The 23,232-nt window shown below is 35.0% G+C and overlaps 2 protein-coding genes across 8 annotated transcripts in view; one reads left to right on the top strand and one right to left on the bottom strand.

The window, feature by feature from the left end:
• RTN1 (reticulon 1) overlaps nucleotides 1-23,232 on the bottom strand; it is a 521,272-nt gene that overhangs the window by 362,416 nt on the left and 135,624 nt on the right. The gene's annotated exons all lie outside the window — the stretch shown is intronic.
• LRRC9 (leucine rich repeat containing 9) overlaps nucleotides 1-23,232 on the top strand; it is a 145,530-nt gene that overhangs the window by 38,425 nt on the left and 83,873 nt on the right. For all 7 annotated transcript variants that reach the window (XM_058293331.2, XM_058293332.1, XM_058293330.1 and 4 more), the window contains 7 exons: nucleotides 2,804-3,000; nucleotides 3,894-4,025; nucleotides 11,527-11,703; nucleotides 11,993-12,110; nucleotides 16,357-16,489; nucleotides 18,586-18,708; nucleotides 19,309-19,424. In XM_058293331.2, the coding sequence (XP_058149314.1) occupies nucleotides 2,804-3,000; nucleotides 3,894-4,025; nucleotides 11,527-11,703; nucleotides 11,993-12,110; nucleotides 16,357-16,489; nucleotides 18,586-18,708; nucleotides 19,309-19,424 (996 nt within the window). The remainder of the gene's footprint in view (nucleotides 1-2,803; nucleotides 3,001-3,893; nucleotides 4,026-11,526; nucleotides 11,704-11,992; nucleotides 12,111-16,356; nucleotides 16,490-18,585; nucleotides 18,709-19,308; nucleotides 19,425-23,232) is intronic.

The following is a 23,232-nucleotide window of genomic DNA, read 5'->3' as shown; positions in this document are numbered from 1 at the left end:
GAATTTTTTGCCCTACTCCTATGATTTGTTTAAATTCTCTCCCTCACTCAGTGCCCCCTTTTCCTTATACTTTTTAGTTCTGGGACCAGTCCTGTCTTACAGCAGATCAGTTCCCCCTATCCACCCCCCCCCCCCACACCGCTTTTTTTTCCCTGTGAGGATTTTCTACCTCTGGTTTCTTCCCTTTTAGGGTATCTGGCCCCAGGGACCCATATTTGGCCAATCCAGAAAGGTGGATCAATCCAGAAAGATCCGTTTTGTATTTAGGTGGTCCAGTGAACAGAGACTGGATTGAGTGAGTGCACCTCTTGCCAACAGTTCCTCTGCTGTCTCTCCCCTGCTCCCAGGGGTCCCTTTGTATATGGCACTCCTCCACAGCTTGTGCTCTACCCTGGACCTCTGTGGACTTGGGTCCCTGTGCCTGGATATGTGTGAGGTTCTAACTTGCTACTGTGAGTGGCTCTATAGTCTGTATCTATGGTATCGAGGGCCTGGGGCCATGCTGTCTCTGTACAACTCCCAAGTTGCATGGTACTTCATCAGGGGGAGGGTCTAGACTGGCAGCTCCAGGAAGAAAATATCCTATTTGCTCTTGGGGATTTTTCCTCTTTTCTTCAATTCAGCATTTGTGGAGTCCTTCTCTAATCTTTATTATTCTCCAGAGTTCTAAGCAGGTGAGATGTTTCCTTTTATTATTTGATTCTGAGGGAAAACTTTTCCAGGTTATGTCTTACATTGCCATGTTGATGACATCATTCTGTCTAAAAGTACTCTCAAAAAACAATAAGAAAAAAAGTAAATCTCCTAATAGAAAAATTGAGCAAAATACATTAACTAAGCATTTTACAAAAGAGAAATAAAAAATGTCTAATAAACATTAGATAGGAGAACTCGACCTCATTTTTAATTTCCAAATGCTAATTAAGACAACAAGAAATATTTCATCTACAGAACTGTCAACGCTTAATACATTATACTACTTAATCTGGGGAGATGGATATTATATTATGATTCCACTGATGGCAGTGTAACTTTGGTCATATGTATCAAGAGCCCAAAAATGTTCTAGCCTTTGACTCAGTAAATCTACTTCTAACACTCTATTCTAAAGATTTGGATGGGGAAATGGATGTGGCTCCTGAGAAACATATGTGGCTCAAACAATAGGGCTCCTGTCTATCATATAGGAGGCCCAGGGTTCGATGCCCAGAGCCTCCTGGTGAGGGCAAGCTGGCCCATGTGGAGTGCTGGGTCTTGTGGGAATGCTGCCCCAGGCAGGAGTGATGCCCTGCATAGGAATGCTGCCCAGCACGGGAAAGCCATTCCATGCAGTAGTGCTGGCTGATGCAGCAAGATGATGCAACAAGAGACATGGAAGAGAGAAATAAGAAGATGTAGCAGAACAGGGAGTTGCAGTGGCACAAGAGAGTAATCGCCTCTCTCCCACTCTGGAAGGTCCCAGGATAAGTGCCCAGAGCTGCCTAATGAGAATACAAACAGACACAGAAGAACACAGAGCTAATGGACACAGAGAGCAGGCAATGGGGAGAACGGGGGAGGGGGAGAAATTTTTAAAAAAGGTTTGGGTGGATGGATGGATGGATGGCTAGATAGATGAAAGGCAGACATATACATTATATATATATATATATATATATATATATAAAATTTGGAAAAATTCCAGTTTTCACCCATCACTGCTTTAATAACAAAAAATTGGAAACCATCTTAAGAAAGACTACTGTGTAGTTCTTCTAAAATTAGCATGCTTTTTTACTATTGCATTTGAGTAAAAAGATTAATAAAATTTAAATATTTATTTTAAAGGAGATCAACATATGGAAATCATTTTATATTTGTCATTTCCATGTGCAAATGCATCTATTAAATAAAATCTGTAAATGTGAATAAATACCTATAGATGATACAAACTGTAAATAATTTTATAAATAAGTTTAATTTGTCTTTTAGTAGCTGAATATGTAGCCATTATAAGGAGGAAGTACAGATATTTCATAAATTTATATTCATATGAACCGCTCCATGTACAGTACACCTTACCTTGAAATCCTCCAAGGTGGAAATTAGGGTGGAATAAGTGAGGCACTCACCTTGGGCCCCAAATTTAAGGGAGTGCCAAAAACCTCAGTAAAACAAAATAAATAATATTTAATGGAATATTTTCAAAAGTCATGAACTAATGCAAAAAAAATCCATGATGAACAAAATATCAAAAATTTAAGTGAAAACCAGTGCTGTGCTGAGCCATATGAGACTGAGGCAGAAGGAAAAATGGGTACCCCATTTATAAACATGGCTTTTTTTCAGTATTTTTCATGGCTAATTTTTTTCAGAACCATAAATCCATTGAAAAATACTGAAAAATTAAGTAGGTATGTTAAAACTCACAACATTATTTGAAGTTTAAATATTTTATTTATAGCAAAACAAGAATTTATTATAATTTTACTTTCGTGGCTTTAATGGAAGCAAACTCGATATTTTCAAAATCTACTAATTCTTTGCATATCTCATTTCCAATTTAGAGACTTTCAACCTTTGAAATATTTAGGATCATCACTTGGTCAAAAGAAATTGGCTGATGTAACTTGTATCAAAGTTGTGATCACATCGGACAAGATTTTTATGAAATTTGTTCTATTTATTACCTGGATTTCTACTTTGTCAATTTAAATTAACTATATATTTAATATATTGTGTTTAAAAATTAATACTTAAATTCAGACTTTGCCTTTACTGTGTTTTATTTTTATTTTGCTCTCTGGTACATTGTTTTCAACAGTTGGAATGGGAACTGGCTGAACTCAAGGGATCTAGCAAAGGGCACGGCGATAGATCCAATAACAATAAAATGTCTGCACTTGAAAAATCAAAGAACTGTGAAGCTGTTGAAGAAGAAACAAGTTCTCAAAAGAAAATATTGACAAAACTAAATGCCTTGAATGACAGGGTAACATTCTGGAACAAAAAACTAGATGAGTATGTTTAATGAATTGTCCAGTTGTTCAGATTTGAAGCATGGAAAGAATCAGAATGTTTTGGGCCTTTAGTTGACTTCAGTTCCCTGTCTTCAGAAACGGAAAGCAATTATAATATGATAAATGTAAACTAAGACATAAAATATGTTTCTAATTCAGTTCCTTCTACATCTAGGCATCATTGATTCAAAGCTAGCATACGGTTTTTCACAAAGGCAGTTCTTAATTAGGAACAGTGAGACTTCCCTTGAATGGCTTCCTTTCACATCACTGCTCTACAAACTAAACACATTAGAATTTCTTTTAGTGCAGAAAGCAACCAATTGAAACTGGGTGGATCACATACACAGTTGTCTGAAATCATAAAGAAACAATCTCAGGTTGAGTATGAGCTAATACTGTAAATTTTCCTATTTACTTGGTCACTAAGTACGTTAAGTTAGTTTGCCCTCTAATAATACTAACAGTAACAATAGCTAACATTTATTGGATTCTTACTCTGTGCCCAATTCTTTGCTAAGAGCTTTACGTGTATTTCACATATAATCCTCAAAGAGCCTTCTGAGGTTGTAAGTACTATTATTATTGTCATTTTACTGAGAAAACTGAGGCATAAAAAGGTTAAGCAACTTACCTAAGGTCTTAAAGCTGTAAGTGATAGAGCCAGGGTAGTATTCCAACCCTCATATGTTCTGAGACTAACAAAATTTGAGGTAATTTTAATTGCCAAAAATAGAATGCTTTTCACTTGGTTTAACTGTTAACAACAAACTTTCTTTATCCAATGAAAAAAAAGCTTTGTATTTAACATCAGTTGAAAAAAAAAAGATCATTAATGTTAATATTATGATCTCTAGATCATCCTAATAAATTTATAAATATTTTCTTCAATAGAATTGAAGCAATTTATCGGATTGAAGTAAAGCAAAAGAAGAAAAGCCATGGCTTATTGATCCCATTTTTACTAATTGAGTTGGAGACTGTGGGAAATATCCATTTTGAAGAAGGCACTCGAGCTGATGACTGGTAAATCTGTTTGAAATTCAGTTATAGCTTTAAAAGTAAAGCTTAGGATCATTCACCAAATTATCAACTCATAATATTTAAATGTCCCACTTTCAAAAACGTTTCTCTTATAGACTCTTCGTCCATTGAAAATTACCAGTTGCCTACTGTATAATCAAATTCTTTTCTCTGTTTATACCACTGCCATGAGCTAACCTTGAAAACATCCTACTGGTACTTCACTGCTCTTTACCCAATTTTCCTTAGCTTAAGATCAGAATATATTTTAGAAAAAGAATTTGTGGTCAAGTATTAATTTTTATGTATGTTTAATACTGTGTTTCTGGATTGGATGCAACAGTAGATCATAAATATGGGCTGAGCAGCTAGAACAGAGCAACAATCCCAAAGCAGGATTGGCAACAGAAGGTTGCTAACATGGGAGAAAGCTTCCTGGCAAATTTCCTGATGGTCCATGGTCAAAGTGGAACCAGTCCAGGGTTAACTGAAGTCAGGGTTTACAAGAAACTATGGGTGAGAATAAGGTATACACTTAAACCAGGAATTTTATGTCAAAAGCTCATTTTGGCAGAAAAAAGAGAGAGCCACCAAAAACAGGAAGGAAGCAACATACACATTCCAGAATCAAAACCTCATGGAAGAAACAAGGAAGTAGTTGTGTTACCTCAACTGGAGGTACAACCTAAGAAATGATCCTAAAAAAATTAAAAATTGAAGAAGAGAAAGAAAGCCATGAAAAAAAATATTACTAATTGTGATTTTCACCCATCTGGGATCATTTTCTCAAATTTGAGGATCCCATGAAATAACTAAAGATTTCCCTAGGACCTTACTCTGACCTTGGATGTGTGGAGATGCTCTAAGAGACATAGGAAGCTCTACAATGGATTTGGCATAATTTTACTCATAGTCGGTGTTGAAACAAACACTGTTTTTTTTATTTTTTGTTTTTGGAGTATGAAAAATTTGCATTAACTTTTTTTCGTTTTCTTTTTTTGCATTAACTTTTTAGGAAAAAAACCTGATTTTTATGGGTTACTTTAATCCAAGCCCTCTGATTTCTCTAAGATGTGATTTTTTACTCAATTCTGTGAGTTAAATCTTCTTAAGGCCCTTGATAGTACTTCGGTAGAAAAGTGTGAGATGCACTGCCCAAGGGAGAAAGAGACCTTTTAAAATATTTTCTTTTGTGTCAGTGCTTCCATTTGCCCAGAAATTACCACTGTTTGCTTAGCCACAATACTGATTTTTATTCACAAAGATATAAAAGGTGTTCATCACAATTCACATGGAAACAAGTAAAGGCCTTGATTTTTCAAGTGCAAAAATTGAATAGTGTCTCTCTATGCAGGGTACAGGAATAATTTTCCAGTCTTCCATTTATATTCATTAGACCTAAACAGAATTGATTTCTATTGTCTGTTTCTTTTTTAACTTATTGCAAAGGAAGTCCTTTATAAAACAAGCAGACGAATGAGGGGGAAAATGTAAAAACAAAATGACTAGAAAGCCATCTAGATAACGATGTTAGCCTGATAGTAAATAGACAGTTTTGATGGACTTTGATAACTATTAACAATTGTTTACTTGGTTTTAATTAGAATAACCTTGATCCATTTTAAGGAGAAAATAAAAAATATGTTGGCAGAATTTCAAGGACTGGTTTTTTTTTCCTTTAGCATACTGCAAGATTGGACACCTTACCTATGATCTTTTTATGAATGCTAGTAACTTCTAAAGTGTTTAAAAATTACTATGTGCTGCATTTCTAGTTGTTTTATTTAAACACTGACTTGTTCATTATTAATTTTTTTAAAGCCAAGGATTTAGCATTTAAATCAAAAGTACTTGAGTAGAGCTAGGACTTAAATGGAAACATTTTCTATCAAAATAGTCTTTATTTCTTTATCAAAAGAGCATTGCAGATTTCTAATTGTATATTATTCAGTTATTTCTTATCTTTGTCTCTTTTAGGAAATAAAATGATTATTTTTTCAGTTTAAAAGAAATCCTTATTTTATAGTGACTTGCTAGTTGAGTGGATTGTTGCCATTATGGCATTATCATTATAGATTCCTATTAATTACCTATGATTAATATTACCTATGACTTATCCATTGACATCAGACAACACTTACCCAGTGATGATTCCAAAATATAAAAAATGCTATCCTTGTACTTGGGAAGCTTTCAAACTAGTTATGAATACAGGCTATTACAATTTTTTTTTTGAAATAGTAACTTTAAAGCACAGCAAGACAATATATAAGTGACTCCTTCTGGACAGATATGATGTTTCTTGTGCCTTTTAAGTCATAGCGTGTAGCACAGGGCTGGATTCATAGCTCGATAGAAAATTGCTAATTGAAGTTTCAATATCACTTTATAGATAATCACTTAACAGTCACTTTTATATATATGATTACTCAGTAGTTAATCTATTTTTTTATATAAACAGATTTCATGCTTGCCTTTGTTTGCCACTGGGCTATCAATGCAAAGTACCAGAACTGGGTTGGCTTTTGCAATGGAAATTTCATTTGGGATAAAAGCTTACAGTTCTGAGACCATGGAATGTCCAAATCAGGGTACCATCAGAGATCCTTCCTCACCAAAAGCCAGCTACTGGTGATCCTGGCATCCTGCCATGTGGCAATCAGGCATATGGCAGGGTTCATCTCAGCCTTGAGCTGCTGCATGGGCCCAGCCCCTTGAGGGCCTCTTCCCAGGCTTCTGTGTTCTTCTCATTCCAGACTAAGGAGTTCTCTCAGCCTCTCCAGGGCTTCTCTGCCTTTCTGTTGTTGTAGGCAAATCTGGAGCCCTCTCTCTCTCTACTTTCTCCTTTCCCTCACATGGGAGGATCAGAATGGCAGCTTCCTCTTTCTCTGTGTCTCTGTTTATATCAGACCCAGCAAGAGGGCAGACACCCAACCTACATCATGCTTCACTGATGTAGTCCAATCAAAAGGGCTCCACACCCACAGGAATGGATTAGTTCAAGAACATATTCTTTTTCTTTTTGGGATTCATAAAAGAACTTCACCCTGTCACAATGCTATACTATTTCACTGCAGCAGCAGAAACTTTTTATTTAATATTGATAAGATAATGATTTATGTCTAAGTCAGTATTATTAAACCCTTTTTAGGATTAAAGAAGTATATGTTAGTAGATTGGATTATATGTCAATCCTTTAAAAGCATATGCATCCTACATGTGCTAGATGAATGCGTTATTTTATATTAATAAACATTGTTAGGCATCCCTCTGTGTAACTGGCTGTCTTAGTTAATGACCTATATCACCCTTGTGGATGCTTACACATTCAAGTCCCATTGAATGAGTGAAGGTAGCCAATGAAATGAGGGGACCTCATTCCCCTGACTGGTACAGTAGTTGAAGCTGTTAACCATTCCTTCCTTGTAACTTTGCCTCTGGTTTTTTGTACTTAGATATTTTCTCTTTTCTTTTTATGTTTTCCCTTAGCAGTCTCTTATACTCCTGCACTTCCACAAATTACTTACAGTTACAATATTTCTCCTAGACTCTAGTCCTGAATTTCTACCTGTCTGTTTACCTATTCTATCTGGATGTCTAACTGGCCAGACAAATTCATCACATTCAAAAAGGAACTCAGCTGTGAAATATAGAATATATAACCGGCTTAAAATCAAAAGACCTAGGTTCAAACCTGATCCCTATGCTCTTAAATCATTCATTTAACCTATCTAAACCTTATCTGTAAAATGATATAATAAATAAATAAAGATATACCACAAAAGGGTCCTAGTAGGATAAGACAAGATGTTAAAATACTTCTTGATTTTTATATTTTTGTTTTCCTCTTCCTGCCCACAAATCACCCCTTTCTTCTGATTCCCCCATTCCTGCCCATGGTACTACCATCCTCTCAAAATCCAGGCTCAACAATCATTGAAGCTATTCTTGACTCTATTCTCCCCATAATTCTCCACAACCACTCAGGTGCCAAGACCTGCAGTTTCTTCTCCATAATATTTCTTGCATTCATCCACTCCTGTCCATTGTGACCAAAATTACCTGCACACAAACTTTCATAACCTACCACCTAGACTATTGATTACTACAGCACCTAGCACAGTGTCTGTGTATAATATACACTCAGTATTCATTAATCAAGAACTATAAGTTCTTAAAATGATCTCCCAAATGATTCCTGCCAGATGCAGAGCACTCTGTTAAAAGCAAGCAGACAAAAAACCTAATCATAGCTACCTATTACCTTCCAAATTATATACACATTTTTCACCCTGACACTTAAAGACCTCCACTGTATGGTCTCTAGATTATCTTCACTCCTTTCCTAAACCCTTTTAGAGACAGCTGAACTGTGTGTGCCTCACTGCTCTTAGTACATACCTGGTCATCTCCCATGCCACTGCTTCCTTCACCCAGAATGCCCTTGCATCTCTCATCCTCAAAACATCACTACCTGTCAAAAACGTATTTATCTTCAAGGCCCACAATAAGGCCACTCTTTGGTAATGCATTTTCTTACCATCCTCATCAGATAAAGTCATTTTAAAAATCCTCATAGCACTGAGTCATATTTCTCCTACTCTCTGTTTTGCTCAGGCTCACCCCATTGTTTTCCCTCTCCATTGGTTTACAAGTTCAATGAAGGTAGAGACTGTAAGGTATTAATCTCTGAGTCACTTTTATTTTTGTTCATTTGTTTAGCTTCTATGGGCCAGACTCTATCCTAGGTGCTAGAAAGCAAAGGTCAAATAAGATGTGGTGTCTGCCCTCATCACACCTGTACCCTGGCTGGGAAAACTATGGCGTCAAAACAGTAGTAAGTTCTGGGACAATTGTAGGTATAGAGAAGAGGATCGTTGAAAGAAGAATGGGAATTTAGAGTAAGTTTTCTGGAAGTGGGAACACTTGAGGGAGATGCCTCAGTCTGAGTTTCAAGGTACATATAGAAGTTAACTATAAAACAAATTGGGGAGAAGGTCTTTCCACACATAGGAAAAAACGTGCAAAGGTATGGAAAGAGTATAATATGTTTGGGGAACTACCAGTAGTTCCACATGACAGTGACCTAATCATTAAGGGTCTTGTGGACTGGGATGGTAGTTTGAATTTTGTCCTTAAAGCTATGGGACCCCTGGAAGGAGAAGGCAGGTTTAGGTAATTTTTTTAAATATAAATTCTCATAGTTTTTTTATTTCAGATTCAGACTAAAAGCATATATACCTCAGGCCAGAAATTACATGTTCCATTGGATGTAGCACGTTTTCAGCAGTCTGTGGGAAGCTGTTATTCTCTCTGTGGTATTGATACTATCAAAAGTCTTGGTATTTCTCTATTAGCATAGATCTGGTTCTCCCACCTCCAGTAGTATCCTAGCTCTCTGCTTTCTCATCCCTAGCATGGCCAGAGATTGAGGTTGAAATGCAGTGATGAATTATTTTACTCCTAGGATCCCAGACAGTGCAGAGCCATGTCCTCTTGGCATTAGAGTTACCTATCTCAAGGGCCCCAGGAATGCCATATAAAGAAAGGGCTCAGCTGATGATTTCACAGAGAAGAAAACCCTATGAAAAATCATACTGTGTGGTTTTTCCTAGTACCGTTATTGGTTCTTTCCTAGATGACTGGACTAGAAATTAGACATTGTCCATTTATCACTTCCACCAATTCTTGAACACCTTTGAGCCCTATTTAACCAAAACCTTATCTAAAATGCCTAAAACACTAGTTTCTCTCAGGGTGCAGGGAGCATAATAATGAGAGTTTCAGCGGTTGCAGAACTTGTTCAGGCAAAGGCTCAACTGATTTAGGCCCAGCAAATAAACTATAGGAGGAACAGTAGTTTTTCCCACCCCAGATCTTCATGTGGCTCTTTGGCCAGACCTCTGAACTAGCAGCCGTCAGGCTGGATTGCCACACTCTGTCTGTCTTCTCTGCTAGACTCTGAGTGCCTCTGGGATTCCTTTGGTTTGGGCAGCTCACTTTTCAGCTCTAAAGAAGGAGTAATTGGGCAGCTCCAGGCTGAATGGAGTAAGAACAGCAAATACCCTAAACTGGGAGCTCAGATTATAGACTCAGGAAAGAAACCACCCATTCAGAAGTTGACCTCTCTGATCTTTGCTCACACCTAGGGCTCAGGCCCTGGCTGATTTTGCAAGTGAGAACCTTCGTAGATCATTAAGAGCAAAAATTTTCCATAGAGGGTCACTGACTTCCTTCTCAAATTGTTCCATTTTTAAATCTCATCTTAATGTAAATTTTGTGCTACGTTAGGAAAAGGCCAGAATTATTCTGAGCATGGCCAGGTGAGGGCAGCAGAGAGCAAATGAACACTTCAGTATTGGTTCTCGAGATCTTCCCACACCTGGGTCTTCCTTCATCTTCAGTTCTCAGCTCATATATTTTCCCTGAAAGATCTTCCCGAGACCCTCTATAAAGTGTTCCCCATCCTATTTCTTACCCAAGCCTTTCTTTCTGCAAAGCACTTAATCAGTATAGAAATTATTTTATTGATGCTTTCACTCAACTATTTTCTATCTGTCCCTTGGAATAAGTCTCCAGGACAGCAGGGACCCTGCCCCTTTTACTTCTATATTCTTAGCTTGGAAGTTATTGCAATCATCCACCTGAGACATGATAGTGATTTGGAATAGGGTGGTAATAGTGGTGATGATGAAATATGGTCATATTCAGGATGTTTTAGATGTTTGTTTTAGCCAAACAAACTTGCTGAAGAATTGGATATTTGTAAGGAAGAGAGAAGAGACAAAGATAATTCCTGGGTTTTTAACTTACGTTGCCAATTAGATGGAAAACTATATACTGAGATGAAGAACACTCAGGAAGAACAGATTTTGGGGGGGTAGGTATTGGAGGCTACATTTGAGAGGTCTCTAAGATATGCAAGTGGACATATCAAGTAAACAATCGAATATTCAAGTCTAGTTATACCCAGCTAAGTTGGGTAGAGATAAAGTCTGGAAATAAAATGTTGGAATTTATCAGCCTGTATTTAAAGCCAAGAGACTAGATAAAATCACCTAGGGAAACAAGAGGAAGGCGAAAGATAATCCCCAAACACTGCAACATTCAGAGTCTGTCCAAGAAAAATACAACCAGCAAAGAAAACCATGAAGGAGCAGAAAATCAGAGAAAAGCCAGGAACATGTTGTTTCACTGAAGCCACAAAAAGAGTGTTGCAGGGAAGAAGAATTCCTCAACTAACATATGTTTTAATCAGAACAAATATATAATACGTAATTAATAAAAGAGCTATTATTTTTATTATGGTTCAAAGTGTAGCATTTCTTTTGCTGATTGAATAAATGAGCCCAATCCAAACCAAAACAGAGCTATTATATGACTGTGTATTTTAGTAAAAGGCACAAAATATGGGCTTTAACTTTTATTATATATAATTTTGTGTTCTTCAATATGTTAAAGAAAATGTACTATTTTCTTTGTGTTTATTCTTTATCCCATATAGGTTTAATTCCTGCTATGAATTAATTTTATCACGTTTTTGTACATGGGACTTTAAAACATATGGTATAACAGGAGTGAAAGTAAAACGTGTCATTAAAGTTAATAACCGTATTCTGAGGCTAAAATTTGAGGAGAAATTCCAAAAGTTTTTGGACAATGAAGATATTCATGACTCAGAGTAAGAAGTTAAATTCTATAAGGAACAATTTTATAAAGGTTTGATTTGATTTTGTAAACGTCTTTCTGTTTTCTAAAATATACCGTTAGTAAATACTTCCTTTTCATGCATCTCCTTTTCTTGGCGAGGATGACCTCATAATCTGTCGACACTGGGCCTCTTCTTGAGAGTGAAGGAGGGTGGAGGAATTAATAGTGACATTAGAACATCTGATGTAAAGAGAAAATTCCTATGGCTGAGATTTTAGTAAATCAGTTCTCAAACTTACTCTGTTTCTATTATTCATAAGGAGCTACCGAAAGATGCTGGAATGCCTTTTTTATGTTTTTGATCCTGAAGTTACAGTGAAGAAAAAGCATCTGCTACAAATACTTGAAAAAGGATTCAAAGAGAGCGAGACAAGCAAGGTAAGGTAAAATGTCATTTAGAATAATGCTTTCTTCCTAATGATTAAAGCTCTGCCACTGGTTAAGTATGATTCCCATTTCTTTTATCCATTTTTATAGCAAACCTCTGTTTTTTTATAAAAAGCTTAATGTTACCATAGAAAGGATACAATCTTTCATCTTTGGATTACACCAGAGCAAGTCTATTAGTTACTTTGTCTTAATCTTCTCAACATCTTATTTTTATGTTGTGTCCCTTTTATTGATGATCTTGAAATCTATTTTTAAAATCTGTTATAAATCTGTTATGTCTTTACTCTGTTTTAAACTCTTTGGGGGGAGACCTCTCTATCTTAAAAAAAAAAAAAATCCATTCACTTAACTCTGCTGTGCTTTCCAGCTGTTACCCTGTTTTTCTTTACCCTTTTACTGCCACCATTTCTTTATTCTCTACTTCATTATCCCCAGCTTGCTTCAGGTAGTGCTTTATACCTGGTCACTCCTGAGATCCAAAATACCCAACTGACTTTTCTCAGTTCTCCACTGTCTTGATGACTCAGCTGGTATAGAGCAGGACTTCCAGCACTTTTTTACATTAGGACATACACAAAATGATAATATTGCTGCTTTTGAATCCTGACTCTACTACTAACCAGCTATGTAATATCACCACTCTGCACCTATGTCTTCCTATTTGTAAGGTGAATATAATAATAGTATCCACTTTTCACGGAGACGTTACTAGGATTTAGTGAGATACTCCAAGAAAAAATTACTAGACCAGTGCCTGGCACATAGAAAGTTCTGATAAATTTTATCATAATTGCCTAAAACATTTGATACTGTCGACTGATCCCTTTTTTTTTTAAACTCTTCTTTGGCATCCATGATATTACACTGTCTTTTTTCTCTTTTCCCAGTTGGCCTGTTTTTTCCTCCTTTTTGTTCCTCATCTTGCCTCTAAAAATGAAAATTCCACGAAGTTAAAGTTCCCTTATGTGCCCTTTTTTTCTACATACTCTCATTGTTAGGATCCTAGTAACATGGGAACATAATTGACTAGAAAATCCACTGTGTAGCTTGTAGATCAGATGAGCTAGATTTCTATGCTGTGATGTGCACACAATGAGCAAAGATAAATACTTACGATTTGCATTATTTAAGAGATGAGCTCTGATATGTAGACATTTTAGAAGGGTTTGGAGTAGACTGGCAGTATCTTTGTAAGGCAGAGGGCTGGCTAAATGAAGAAGAAACTCTTTGTCTGGAAAACATATCTGAGATTGAGTCCACCAGTAGGCTGAATAGGTGGGAGCTCCTTCTTTCATTTCAGGATTGGATTCTTTCACAAAATTTGTTTCCAAGGCTTGAGTTGTTGCCCTACTGAATATTCTCTTTGAAACCCAAGGACTTAGACAATAGTCATAAGGAATATCATTCCTTTCTTTTTGCTTTTCTCCAAAATCACATTTTCAGCCGGCCCATCTGCTTATCTCGGCTCTGACACCCACAGCTGACATTACTGCCTGGTTCAACTGCCTTATCTTATACACCACATCTAAAACCAGGTTTTGCCCATAAGCAACTCTCCCAGGCTATTCTTATTCCTTCTAACAATGCTGTCATTCCCTCTACTGACCAGGCTCAAATCTGGAATTATATTTGCCTTCTCCCTTTTCCATTATCCCCACATCTAATCATTTGTCATTTCTGGTGATTCTTTACCATATTACTTACATTCTTCCTTTCCCTCCCTATTCCCATTGCCTGCCACCACTTTAATCTATATGCTCAGAGCATTCATTCTTATCTTTGCCAGTTGTTTCTTAACAAGTAACCTCGTTCTTGGTCATTCTCTCATTCCTTCCATCTTTCACAAGGAAGACAGATTGACCTTTCCTGAAGCATATCTTTCTCTGGGCACATTGCATTGTGCCCATGATGAGAAACCTTCATAGTTCCTCCCAGTACTTATAGTGATGGAATCCAAATTATTCTGCCTGGCATTTAAGGCCTCTTACAATCCTCACAATCTAGCATTAACTTAATTCCCTTTACCAAATATCAAATGTCCAAAATAAAGTGTGCACTGTGCTTACGATTCTCCTCCACAGACCTTAGTGTTTTATACCTCCCTTTGATGAAATGCTACCTCCTACCTTTTTCCTGTAGAAACCTCTCATCCTTCAAGTCTCAGCTCAAAGACATCCTCTTGTGTGAAACAGGTGAATTTCCTGAATTCTCAAACAGTAGGAACCTTCTTACCTGGTTTGCAGGTTCATTTTTTAAAAAGTAAATTAAAATGGCAAACGTAAACAAGTGATTTGCCTAACAAACCTTTTATTATAACTTAAAACATACAAGTTTACATTCCTTTGTCACTCTTTTTAGGTAGGACCAAAGCCTTAATGTGTGAGATTTGGGACTCTAGTCTTACATCAACCACAATCATATTGCTTATTAGTCTTCTCTTCTTCAAAGTTGAGTATGAATTTAAAGAATTCTTGTAGAGCAACTAGAGTGTAAGAATCCATCTAGTTTGTTTGATCCCCCCTACCAACACCAAGCTTTTGCATTTGCCTCACCTACCCGTACTTGACTGAAATTTTCAGTGATTACCCTTTATTATTACTAAAGCTTTCCACTTAATTTTCATAGAAAGAACTTTCCTTCTTTCTCATATTTAGTTGTATTATGTAATATATATAATTTCAATAACAAGTACAACTGGCATAAGCAAATTTGGGAACAAAATTAACTGAATATTAAGCATATAAGATTGGTGGAGCATAAGAACATCAATGCTTTTAAAAGTACCCTCTTATTCTTGAATTATCACCATACTCTAGGTTGGTAGGAGAATAGAAAATACTGGTTAATCCTGTGACTGATTTAAGTAGAGATTGATTAAGTAGAGATTAATTGAAAGGTTTGTGTGTGTGTGTGTGCATGAGTATAGTACATTCATTATCTTGAAATGTAATCATTTGTGTGCATTTCCTATTAGTCCTTGAGAGCAAGGACTTTTGTTTATGGAGTAAATTCTCAGTAGAAATCTGCTGAATGAATGGATGGGTGATGGGTAGATGGATGACAATCACACTATTTCTATACCTTTATATGTTTTCCTTCTCTTGAAAAAACTTTCCTTGTAATTTTCTGATTATTTGAATTATACCTAATCTTTAAGGCCTAGTCAAAATTTTATCATCTCTACAAACTCTTTCCTAATCACCTTGTTAAGAAGGATATTTTATTTGAAACATCTTGCATTTTAATAATTGAGTATAATTCCTATCTTCCCTTCTCTTAATTGAGAGCCAAAACCATGCTATAGCCTCACAATGCCATGTATATAGGTTGTATCCAATGAATATTTGATGAAATTCATTGGAAATCTGAGAAGGTTACTTGCTAGGATGTTGAATTTGTGGTCATATGAGCCAAATTTTAATATTCATTTTTTAAAAAAACCTCTTTGTGTAACAGGTTTCAATTAAATATATATATATATGAAATTCAACATTTACAGAAAAGATATATTTCCAAATCAGCTGGCTGTTAATATTAAACTAGTGATAGTTTTAAAACTCTGAGATTGTTACAAGGAGAAGTAGACCTAAGTTCAAATCATGACTTTACCATGCCTTTGAGCAAATCATATAATTGCTCTTCATTCTACTTTTCTTGATACTTAAAGCAGAGATTTTTTGTTTGCTTTTTAGAGCTGCTTTCACAGCAAGTAATATGAATATTACTGATAGAACACTTGTAAGAAATAAAGGTAGTCAGTGCAAGCTAAGATTTCCATGCATAAGCACCATGAGAAATGTCTTATATCTGGAAGAGAATGTAGATTATTATATAAAAATTATGATATAAGAAGAAGCTTCACTGATGTTATATCAATCTAATATCTCATTTCCGCAGGATTTTCTTTTTGGAAGATTGCTAGTGGAGTCCTCACTGAAAATGTGTAAAGCTGTTGCTCCTGCACCACAGAGTATTGTCAGTTTTGACTTTGGCTACTTTTCCTGGAACAAATTTTGTTCTATATCATTTTTCATAAACATATTTGCATATAAATTTAAAATATATAAAGGGCTTTGAAGAATGAAGTTGCACCCTGAAGTTTATCTACTTATTTTTAGTGAATCTGGCCTGCAGATTTGTCCAGACATATAAACATAAAATAAAAAACCATCTGTACTGAAGTTGAAGAATTATTACTTTTGTAAAAATACTCAGACCTTGTTTTTCTTTGCAGTTGCCTCTCAGAAAAGAAGCTGTTATTCTTGCTAACAGCCTAAGTCTGTGTGAATGTCCCAGAATTGAATTTCTACAGCAAAAGTCCAAGGATGAGAAGAAAAACTCTTTTGAGCATGAACTCTTCAGACATGGTATTATAAATATACAGTATTTTTTAACTTTTAAGTGCAAAGTCTTCAAATTTATTAATAATTTTCCCGTTATTTTTCATACTTGGTTTTATCAATCCAGGAGATTTTTTGGAAACTATATAACTTAGCATATACCAATGTAGTGATACCTGACTTTCTAATCTATTACTTCAGTCAGACTGTCAATAAATATTTACTGATTGATTATATATCAGCATTAATAGGAAGATACACATTTGTTACTCAGATACTTAATATAACTCATATGAAATAAACTCTTCTCACAGTCTACTTTTATTCAGTGTGTTGTATCCTAAAAATGTCCTAAAAATAAACTTATTCTTATATATATGCCATTCTTTCATATACTTACATACACACAAGCACACACACATACACACACAACAAATTCATAAGAAAAAGAAATGTGAATTTGGCTATGTATATAATAATCACATAAAACACTCTGGAAGGTTGGACTTCTTTGTCCTGAATCATCATAACATAAGGTTATAAGAAAACCTGGTTTGTGAAGATCTCTGTATATTGGACTGGTATCCTTAAATCAGTCAATAGCCCAAAACAGGATAAAGACAAATTGTGAAGTTTGTAGATTGCTTTATTAGTTGCCTCATAGAAAAAAACTTTTTTTATTAGTTTTTTATTTACAAACACTCTTGCATCAAGCAAAAAGGTAAACTTTTGATATTTTAATTTATTCATAGTTCTCAGTAGTTTACAGCCTGAATATATATAAATATAATTATATGAACTAGTTTGTATGATACTCCTGGGAGAGGATTCATTGGTACTTACAGGCTGGGGAAAAAGGCAAAAAATCATTATACCTCCCTGGCCTCACCTCTTTTGCTGTTCATTCTTCAGTTCCACAAATATTTATTAAATGTTACTGTGTACCAGGCACTTGGTAGGTGATAGGGATACAGTCTATGCAAAACCAGACAATGCCTCTTCTGTGGTGCTTACACACATTAATGGTCACACAAATAAATGTAAAACTACAATTATCATAGGGGCTACAAAGAGAAGTAGCAATGCACCGTACCAAAGAATCCATAAGAGGGAGAATTGATCAGATCGATGAATGAGGGACCTGTTCTTTTGTCTCAACAGTCCAACCTTCAGATATTTCATTAATTTAATTCTATAAGACTGATATTCTAGGCTCCAGACTAAGACAGTTCATGCTGAATTAAATTGTGTGCATTTTGCAGTTGTTCATTCAGTTAACAATAACCAAAAAATTTAAAAATTAAGCAGATTATTGAATCTACAAAGAGCTCCTTACTTGAAAATAAATTTGTTTCTTGTTTTTCATTCTTCTTCATTTGCATTTCAAGAATGGGAATATTCTACTAGATCATTCTAGAACGTGCTTTTTTAAAAATGAGGTTGATATATTCCAATAAGGTCCCAATTTACATTTTATAACATGTACCTAGCCAAAAAAAAAAGTCATCTGCATATTTTATTGTAGTGACTGGAAGATATATTCCTGGCAATTCTTAGGATTTAATGAGTATTAAGAATCAAAAGGAAAAATAAGTGTCCATACATTCAATACACATGTACGGAGTGCCTCCCATGATCCAATCTATGAGCTAAGTGCTGATACAGAGATAAATATTTACCCAATTAACAATAAAAAATCTTTTATTTTAAACTACTTAATTTTTTTACTACTTATTTTAAACTACTTAAAGTAAAAATGCAAAACAATTCATACCATTAAACTACTTAAACTACTACTTATTTTCTTATTTTAATCTACTGAAAAACATTGCTAAATCATTCTCTTCTTTTCGTCTTCCTTTTCTGTACAGCATTGCTCAATATAATCACAGGACACTGTAGAATCCTCTTTTATGGCCATTTCATTTTTTCAAGCAAATTTTTATTGAGCCCTTTTTTGGATCACACAGTGTACTATATGCTATGTAGGAGCAAACAAGTTAGCTAGGCTCTCTGCCTTTACAGAAAGTGTAGTCAAGTCTAAGGCCCATAAGGAAGATTGTTTTGGAAAATTGTTAAGATTAATTATTGTTAAAAATGATTTTTGATTTCTTCACATTTAGGCATCCTCCTCATTACAAAGGTGTTCCTTGGTCAGAGTGTTCAGGGTCATGAACCAGATTCTGTCAGCCGAGCCAACTATCCAATGGTTAATTCAGTGTGCATTCCTCGGAAGTATTTGCTAAGTATGTCTGCCATACAGAGAAATATGCTTTCAACTTTCTAAATACAAAATGAATTCAATACAAATGCTTACTAAACAGTTTTTAGACTTTTTTCCAAAAAATCTAATGAGCTTCTATTTTTTCATTCTTACCTCAATGGTATATTTGTGTGAGCAGATATTTTGTTTCATATAATTTTATTTTATGGTTTTTTATATTTTATTAATTATGTATATATATAATTATTAGTGCTCAACAATTCAAATAATCACCAAACTAATAAACGTTTTGGAATAATGTATTTATCAAAAATATATGGCCACATTGAATAGAAAATGAAAAAAATATGAAAAAGGATATGAATAATCCTATCCTACTAGATAAATCCTACTATCTATTTAGTGAAAGAATGACCTATTAAGTATTTGCAGAGTTAGGGAGCTGTCTCTTGGGGTGGGGGAAAATATAAAAGAAAAATAACAATATAAAATTAGAACTTAATGAGTTTGTTATTTATTGAAATAAGTAAGAATGAAAAATATTTTTCATTTTGAAGTGTTTTAAGGGCTTTTTTTTGCTTGGTTAGTTTTACTTGTTTTTGTTTTTGTTTTTTTACTCTAGATTCTGTCATGAGACAAAGAAATTGTGATTGTGGCTTTCGGCAGTGCAAGTGGTTTGTCTTTGATCATGACCTTGTCTTGCCAGAATACATCGTTGAACTTGAATATATTACAATGGTATGAATTGTTATGTATTTTTAAAACTGAAATTTCTTAAGTGGGAAAAGAACAGTAATTTGAACTCTAATAATGTTTTGTCATACTTGTACCATATATATAAAATGGTTAGTCTGTGAATGACTTATAGGATTTTTAAAGGAAGTCGTTATGGCACCAACATATTTTTGTTAAACAAATATATTGTACAGCTATTATATGACTATATTCTCACTGAAAAGGATTCAAACTGTATTGACAATCACAGAGAAAAGCATGAAAATCCTCCTTCACTTCAACCCCATTGTATCAAGATATCCACTGTAAACAACTTTGTGGATTTGCTTTCAGTCCTTTTTCTGTGTTTTACATATATAACACACACACATTTTACATAATGGGATCAAGCTCCTAAGTATTCCCTGATGCTTTTTGCCCTTAATATGTTTTAGATATATTTTCACTTCAGTGCTTATAGGTCTATACTTAATTCTTTTGGTGATTGCATACTATTTAATAATATTATTTGACTTTTCCCCAGTTGGGATGTCATGTAGGTTATTTCCAGGTTTTTGCTATTAAAAACAGGATTGCAGTAAACATAATGGTAGATGCATCTTTATACAAATAAATCCTTATACAAAGTTGGTTGCATTTAGCTAAATTTCCCCCAACAAAAGCTTGGCCATTTTATAAATTTCCCACAGTGTGTGACAGTCTATTTTCTTTGCATTCTTGTCAGCACTTGATATTATCAAGTGATTTATTTTGCTACTCTGGTGAGCAAGAATCAGTAAATATTCCTACTTATTTATGGTTTTGTGAATCAACTGTTCGTGTCCATTTTTCATTTGGACTCTCTTTTACATGTTGATTGGGAAAAACCATTATATGTATCCTGTATATTAATCCTTTATCTGATACATAGATTTCAAATATTCTCTGCCTTGTCTTTCAATTTTGTTATTTTTAACAAAAGAAATTATTTTAATTTTTAAGTTAATTTTCAAAAGGTCAAACCTTTTCCTATATGGATTCTGAAATTTGTCTTGTATCAAAAGGCTTACATAAATATTCCTTATTTTCTCCCAGTATGTATATAGCCTGTTTTAAAAACTTTAGCTTTTAAAAATCCATCTAGTAATTCCTTTGTATTATATGAGATAGGGGGTCAAAATTGAGTTGCTTCTATTGGTAACTACTTGTCCATGCATCGTCTTTTCTTCTATTTTAAAATAACATCTTTAGCAATAAATTTGTTTTTGTATATAAGAGATCTATTTCTAGATATCTCTATTTTGTTCCATCAGTCTCTTTGTCTATTCTTGGGCCCATTCCACATTGTTTTGGTTGTTTCAGCCTTTATGATCTATTTTGATATGTGACAAGCCAAATTCCCTTCATCTCCCCAATTCATGTTTTTTTAAGATTTTATTGCCTATTTCTTTCCCAAATAAATTTTCTTTTTAAGATTTATTTTTTTATTTATTTCTCTTCCCCCACTCCCCCCCACCCCCAGCAATTGTCTGCTCTCTGTATCCATTCGCTGTGTGTTCTTCCATGACGGCTTCTATCCTTATCAGCAGCACGGGAATCTGTATTTCTTTTTTGTTGAGTCATCTTGTTGTGTCATCTCTCCATGTGTGCAGCACCATTCCTGGGCAGGCTGCACTTTCTTTCATGCTGAGTGGCTTTCCTTATGCGGGGCACTCCTTGCACGTGGGGCTCCCCTACGCGGGGACACCCCTGCATGGCATGGCACTCCTTGTGTGTATCAGCGCTGCGCATGGGCCAGCTCCACAGGGGTGGAGGAGGCCCGGGGTTTGAACCACGGATCTCCCATGTGGTAGGTGGACGCCTTATCCATTGGGCCAGCTCTGCTTCCCCCAAATAAATTTTAGAATCAGCTTGTCAAGTTCTGTAAGAAATCCTGCTGGGGTCTGATTGAGATTAATTATATTTTTTAAACTTAATTTGGGATGGACTGAAATATTTTCAGTGTTGGGCCTCTTATCCAAGAATAGAAGATATTACTCCATTTACTCAACTCTTCCCTCTTAGTTTTCTTTATGTAAGAAGCATTCTTGTTGAGTATAATTCTGGACATTTAGAGTTTATATTGCTGTCATGAATAGACTTGTAGCAGTCAAGTATGCTTTCAGCAAAAGACAGACACCTAAACAAATAGTGAACAGGTAGAGGTTCATTTTACTCATATAATAAGAATCAAAATGTAGGCAGTCCCTGACTATTGTGGCAGTTCAGTGATGTCATCCAAGACCTTAACTCCATCACTGTTTTGCTTGCCACATCATGAGCCTTTTGATCTCATGATTTGTTTTTTTCTTTATTTCTAGGAAGTGGTCTCGTTTTCGTTGTTCTTGTTGATCCTTTCCTAAGGATACTTTTTTTTTTTTAACAGATGCTCCTCTGTCCCCCTACTCCCCAGTAACCTCTAGTATGCTTTCTGTCTTTGCAAATTTGCTATTTCTAGTCATCTCTTATAAGTGGTATTACACAGTTTTTGTCCTTATGTGTCTTGCTTATTTCATTAAGCATAAGGTTTTCAAGGTTTTTCCATGTTGCAGCATGTCTTAAAACTTCATTTTTTTTTGTTAGGGCCAAATAATATTCCATTGTGTGTATGTGCCACATTTTGCTTATCCATTCATTTATTGATGGGCACATAGGTTGCTTCCAGCTTTGGGCTATTGTGAATAATGCCGCTATAAACACTGATATACAAGTAACTGTTTGCAATCCTGTTTTCACTCTCTTTGGATATACCTAGAACTGGGATTACTGCATCGTATGGTAGTTCTATATTTAACTTCTTGAGGAAACATCATAATGTTTTCCACAGTGCCTGCACCATTTTACATTTCCACCAACAATGCAGTAGAGTTTCAATTTCTCTACATCCTCTCCAGCACCTATATTCCTGGTTTTTAATAATAGCCATCTTTGGGAATGTGAAGTAGTATCTCATTGTGATTGTAATTGGCATTTCCCTAGTGGCTAAGGATTTTGAGCATCTTTTCATGTGTTTATTGGCTATTTGTACATCTTCTTTGGAGAAATATGTCTATTCAAATTCTTTGCCCTAGTTGTTTGCCAAACAACTATGTTGTTTGTCTTATTGTTGCATTTTAGAAGTTCTTTTTATATTCTGAATATTAAAATCCTTGTCTGATATATGAATTATTTTCTCCCATTCTATAAATTGTCTTTCTACTTTCTTGATAATTTCCTTTGATTTACAAAAGTTTTTAGGAAGTGGTGGTATCTTAATTACTTGATTATTTTCTTCTATTCTCTGTTAAGCCCCTTTGAACCTCTTATTGGCTCAATGTTGAAAATTCTGAATTGATCCTCCATCTCAACTTTTTTTCATATTTTACATCTCCATTTTAAAATTCTATGTTCTAGGAGATTCCCTTAGATTCCAAATTGCTAATTCACTCTGCTGCCATATCCTTTTGGATTCTCAGATTATGGATTGAGTATTTTTATTTCAATTAGTGTTTTTATTTTAACTTTGAAGTGTTTATGCTGTTCTTTTGTTCTTTTTCATACAATTTATTCTTATATTGTAAATTCTTATTCTCCCAAGTTTAAAAAAGCTGTCTTCTGGACCATTTTGGTTTATTCTAGAACCAGGTATTCTGTATGCTCATCGAATTCTTGCTCATACATTTAAAATTCTTACTGTAATTATTAATTATCTGATGATTTTTAGAGCATCCTTCTGCTCTTTTGCCTGTTCACACTGAACATCAAGTTTCTCTTCTACTCCTTCTACTGCATATGTTTTGACCAGATATTACAT

This window comes from Dasypus novemcinctus, chromosome 3 (assembly GCF_030445035.2).
Source record: "Dasypus novemcinctus isolate mDasNov1 chromosome 3, mDasNov1.1.hap2, whole genome shotgun sequence".
Taxonomy (NCBI): Eukaryota; Metazoa; Chordata; class Mammalia; order Cingulata; family Dasypodidae; genus Dasypus; species Dasypus novemcinctus.
This window is presented reverse-complemented; position numbering and strand designations above follow the sequence as displayed.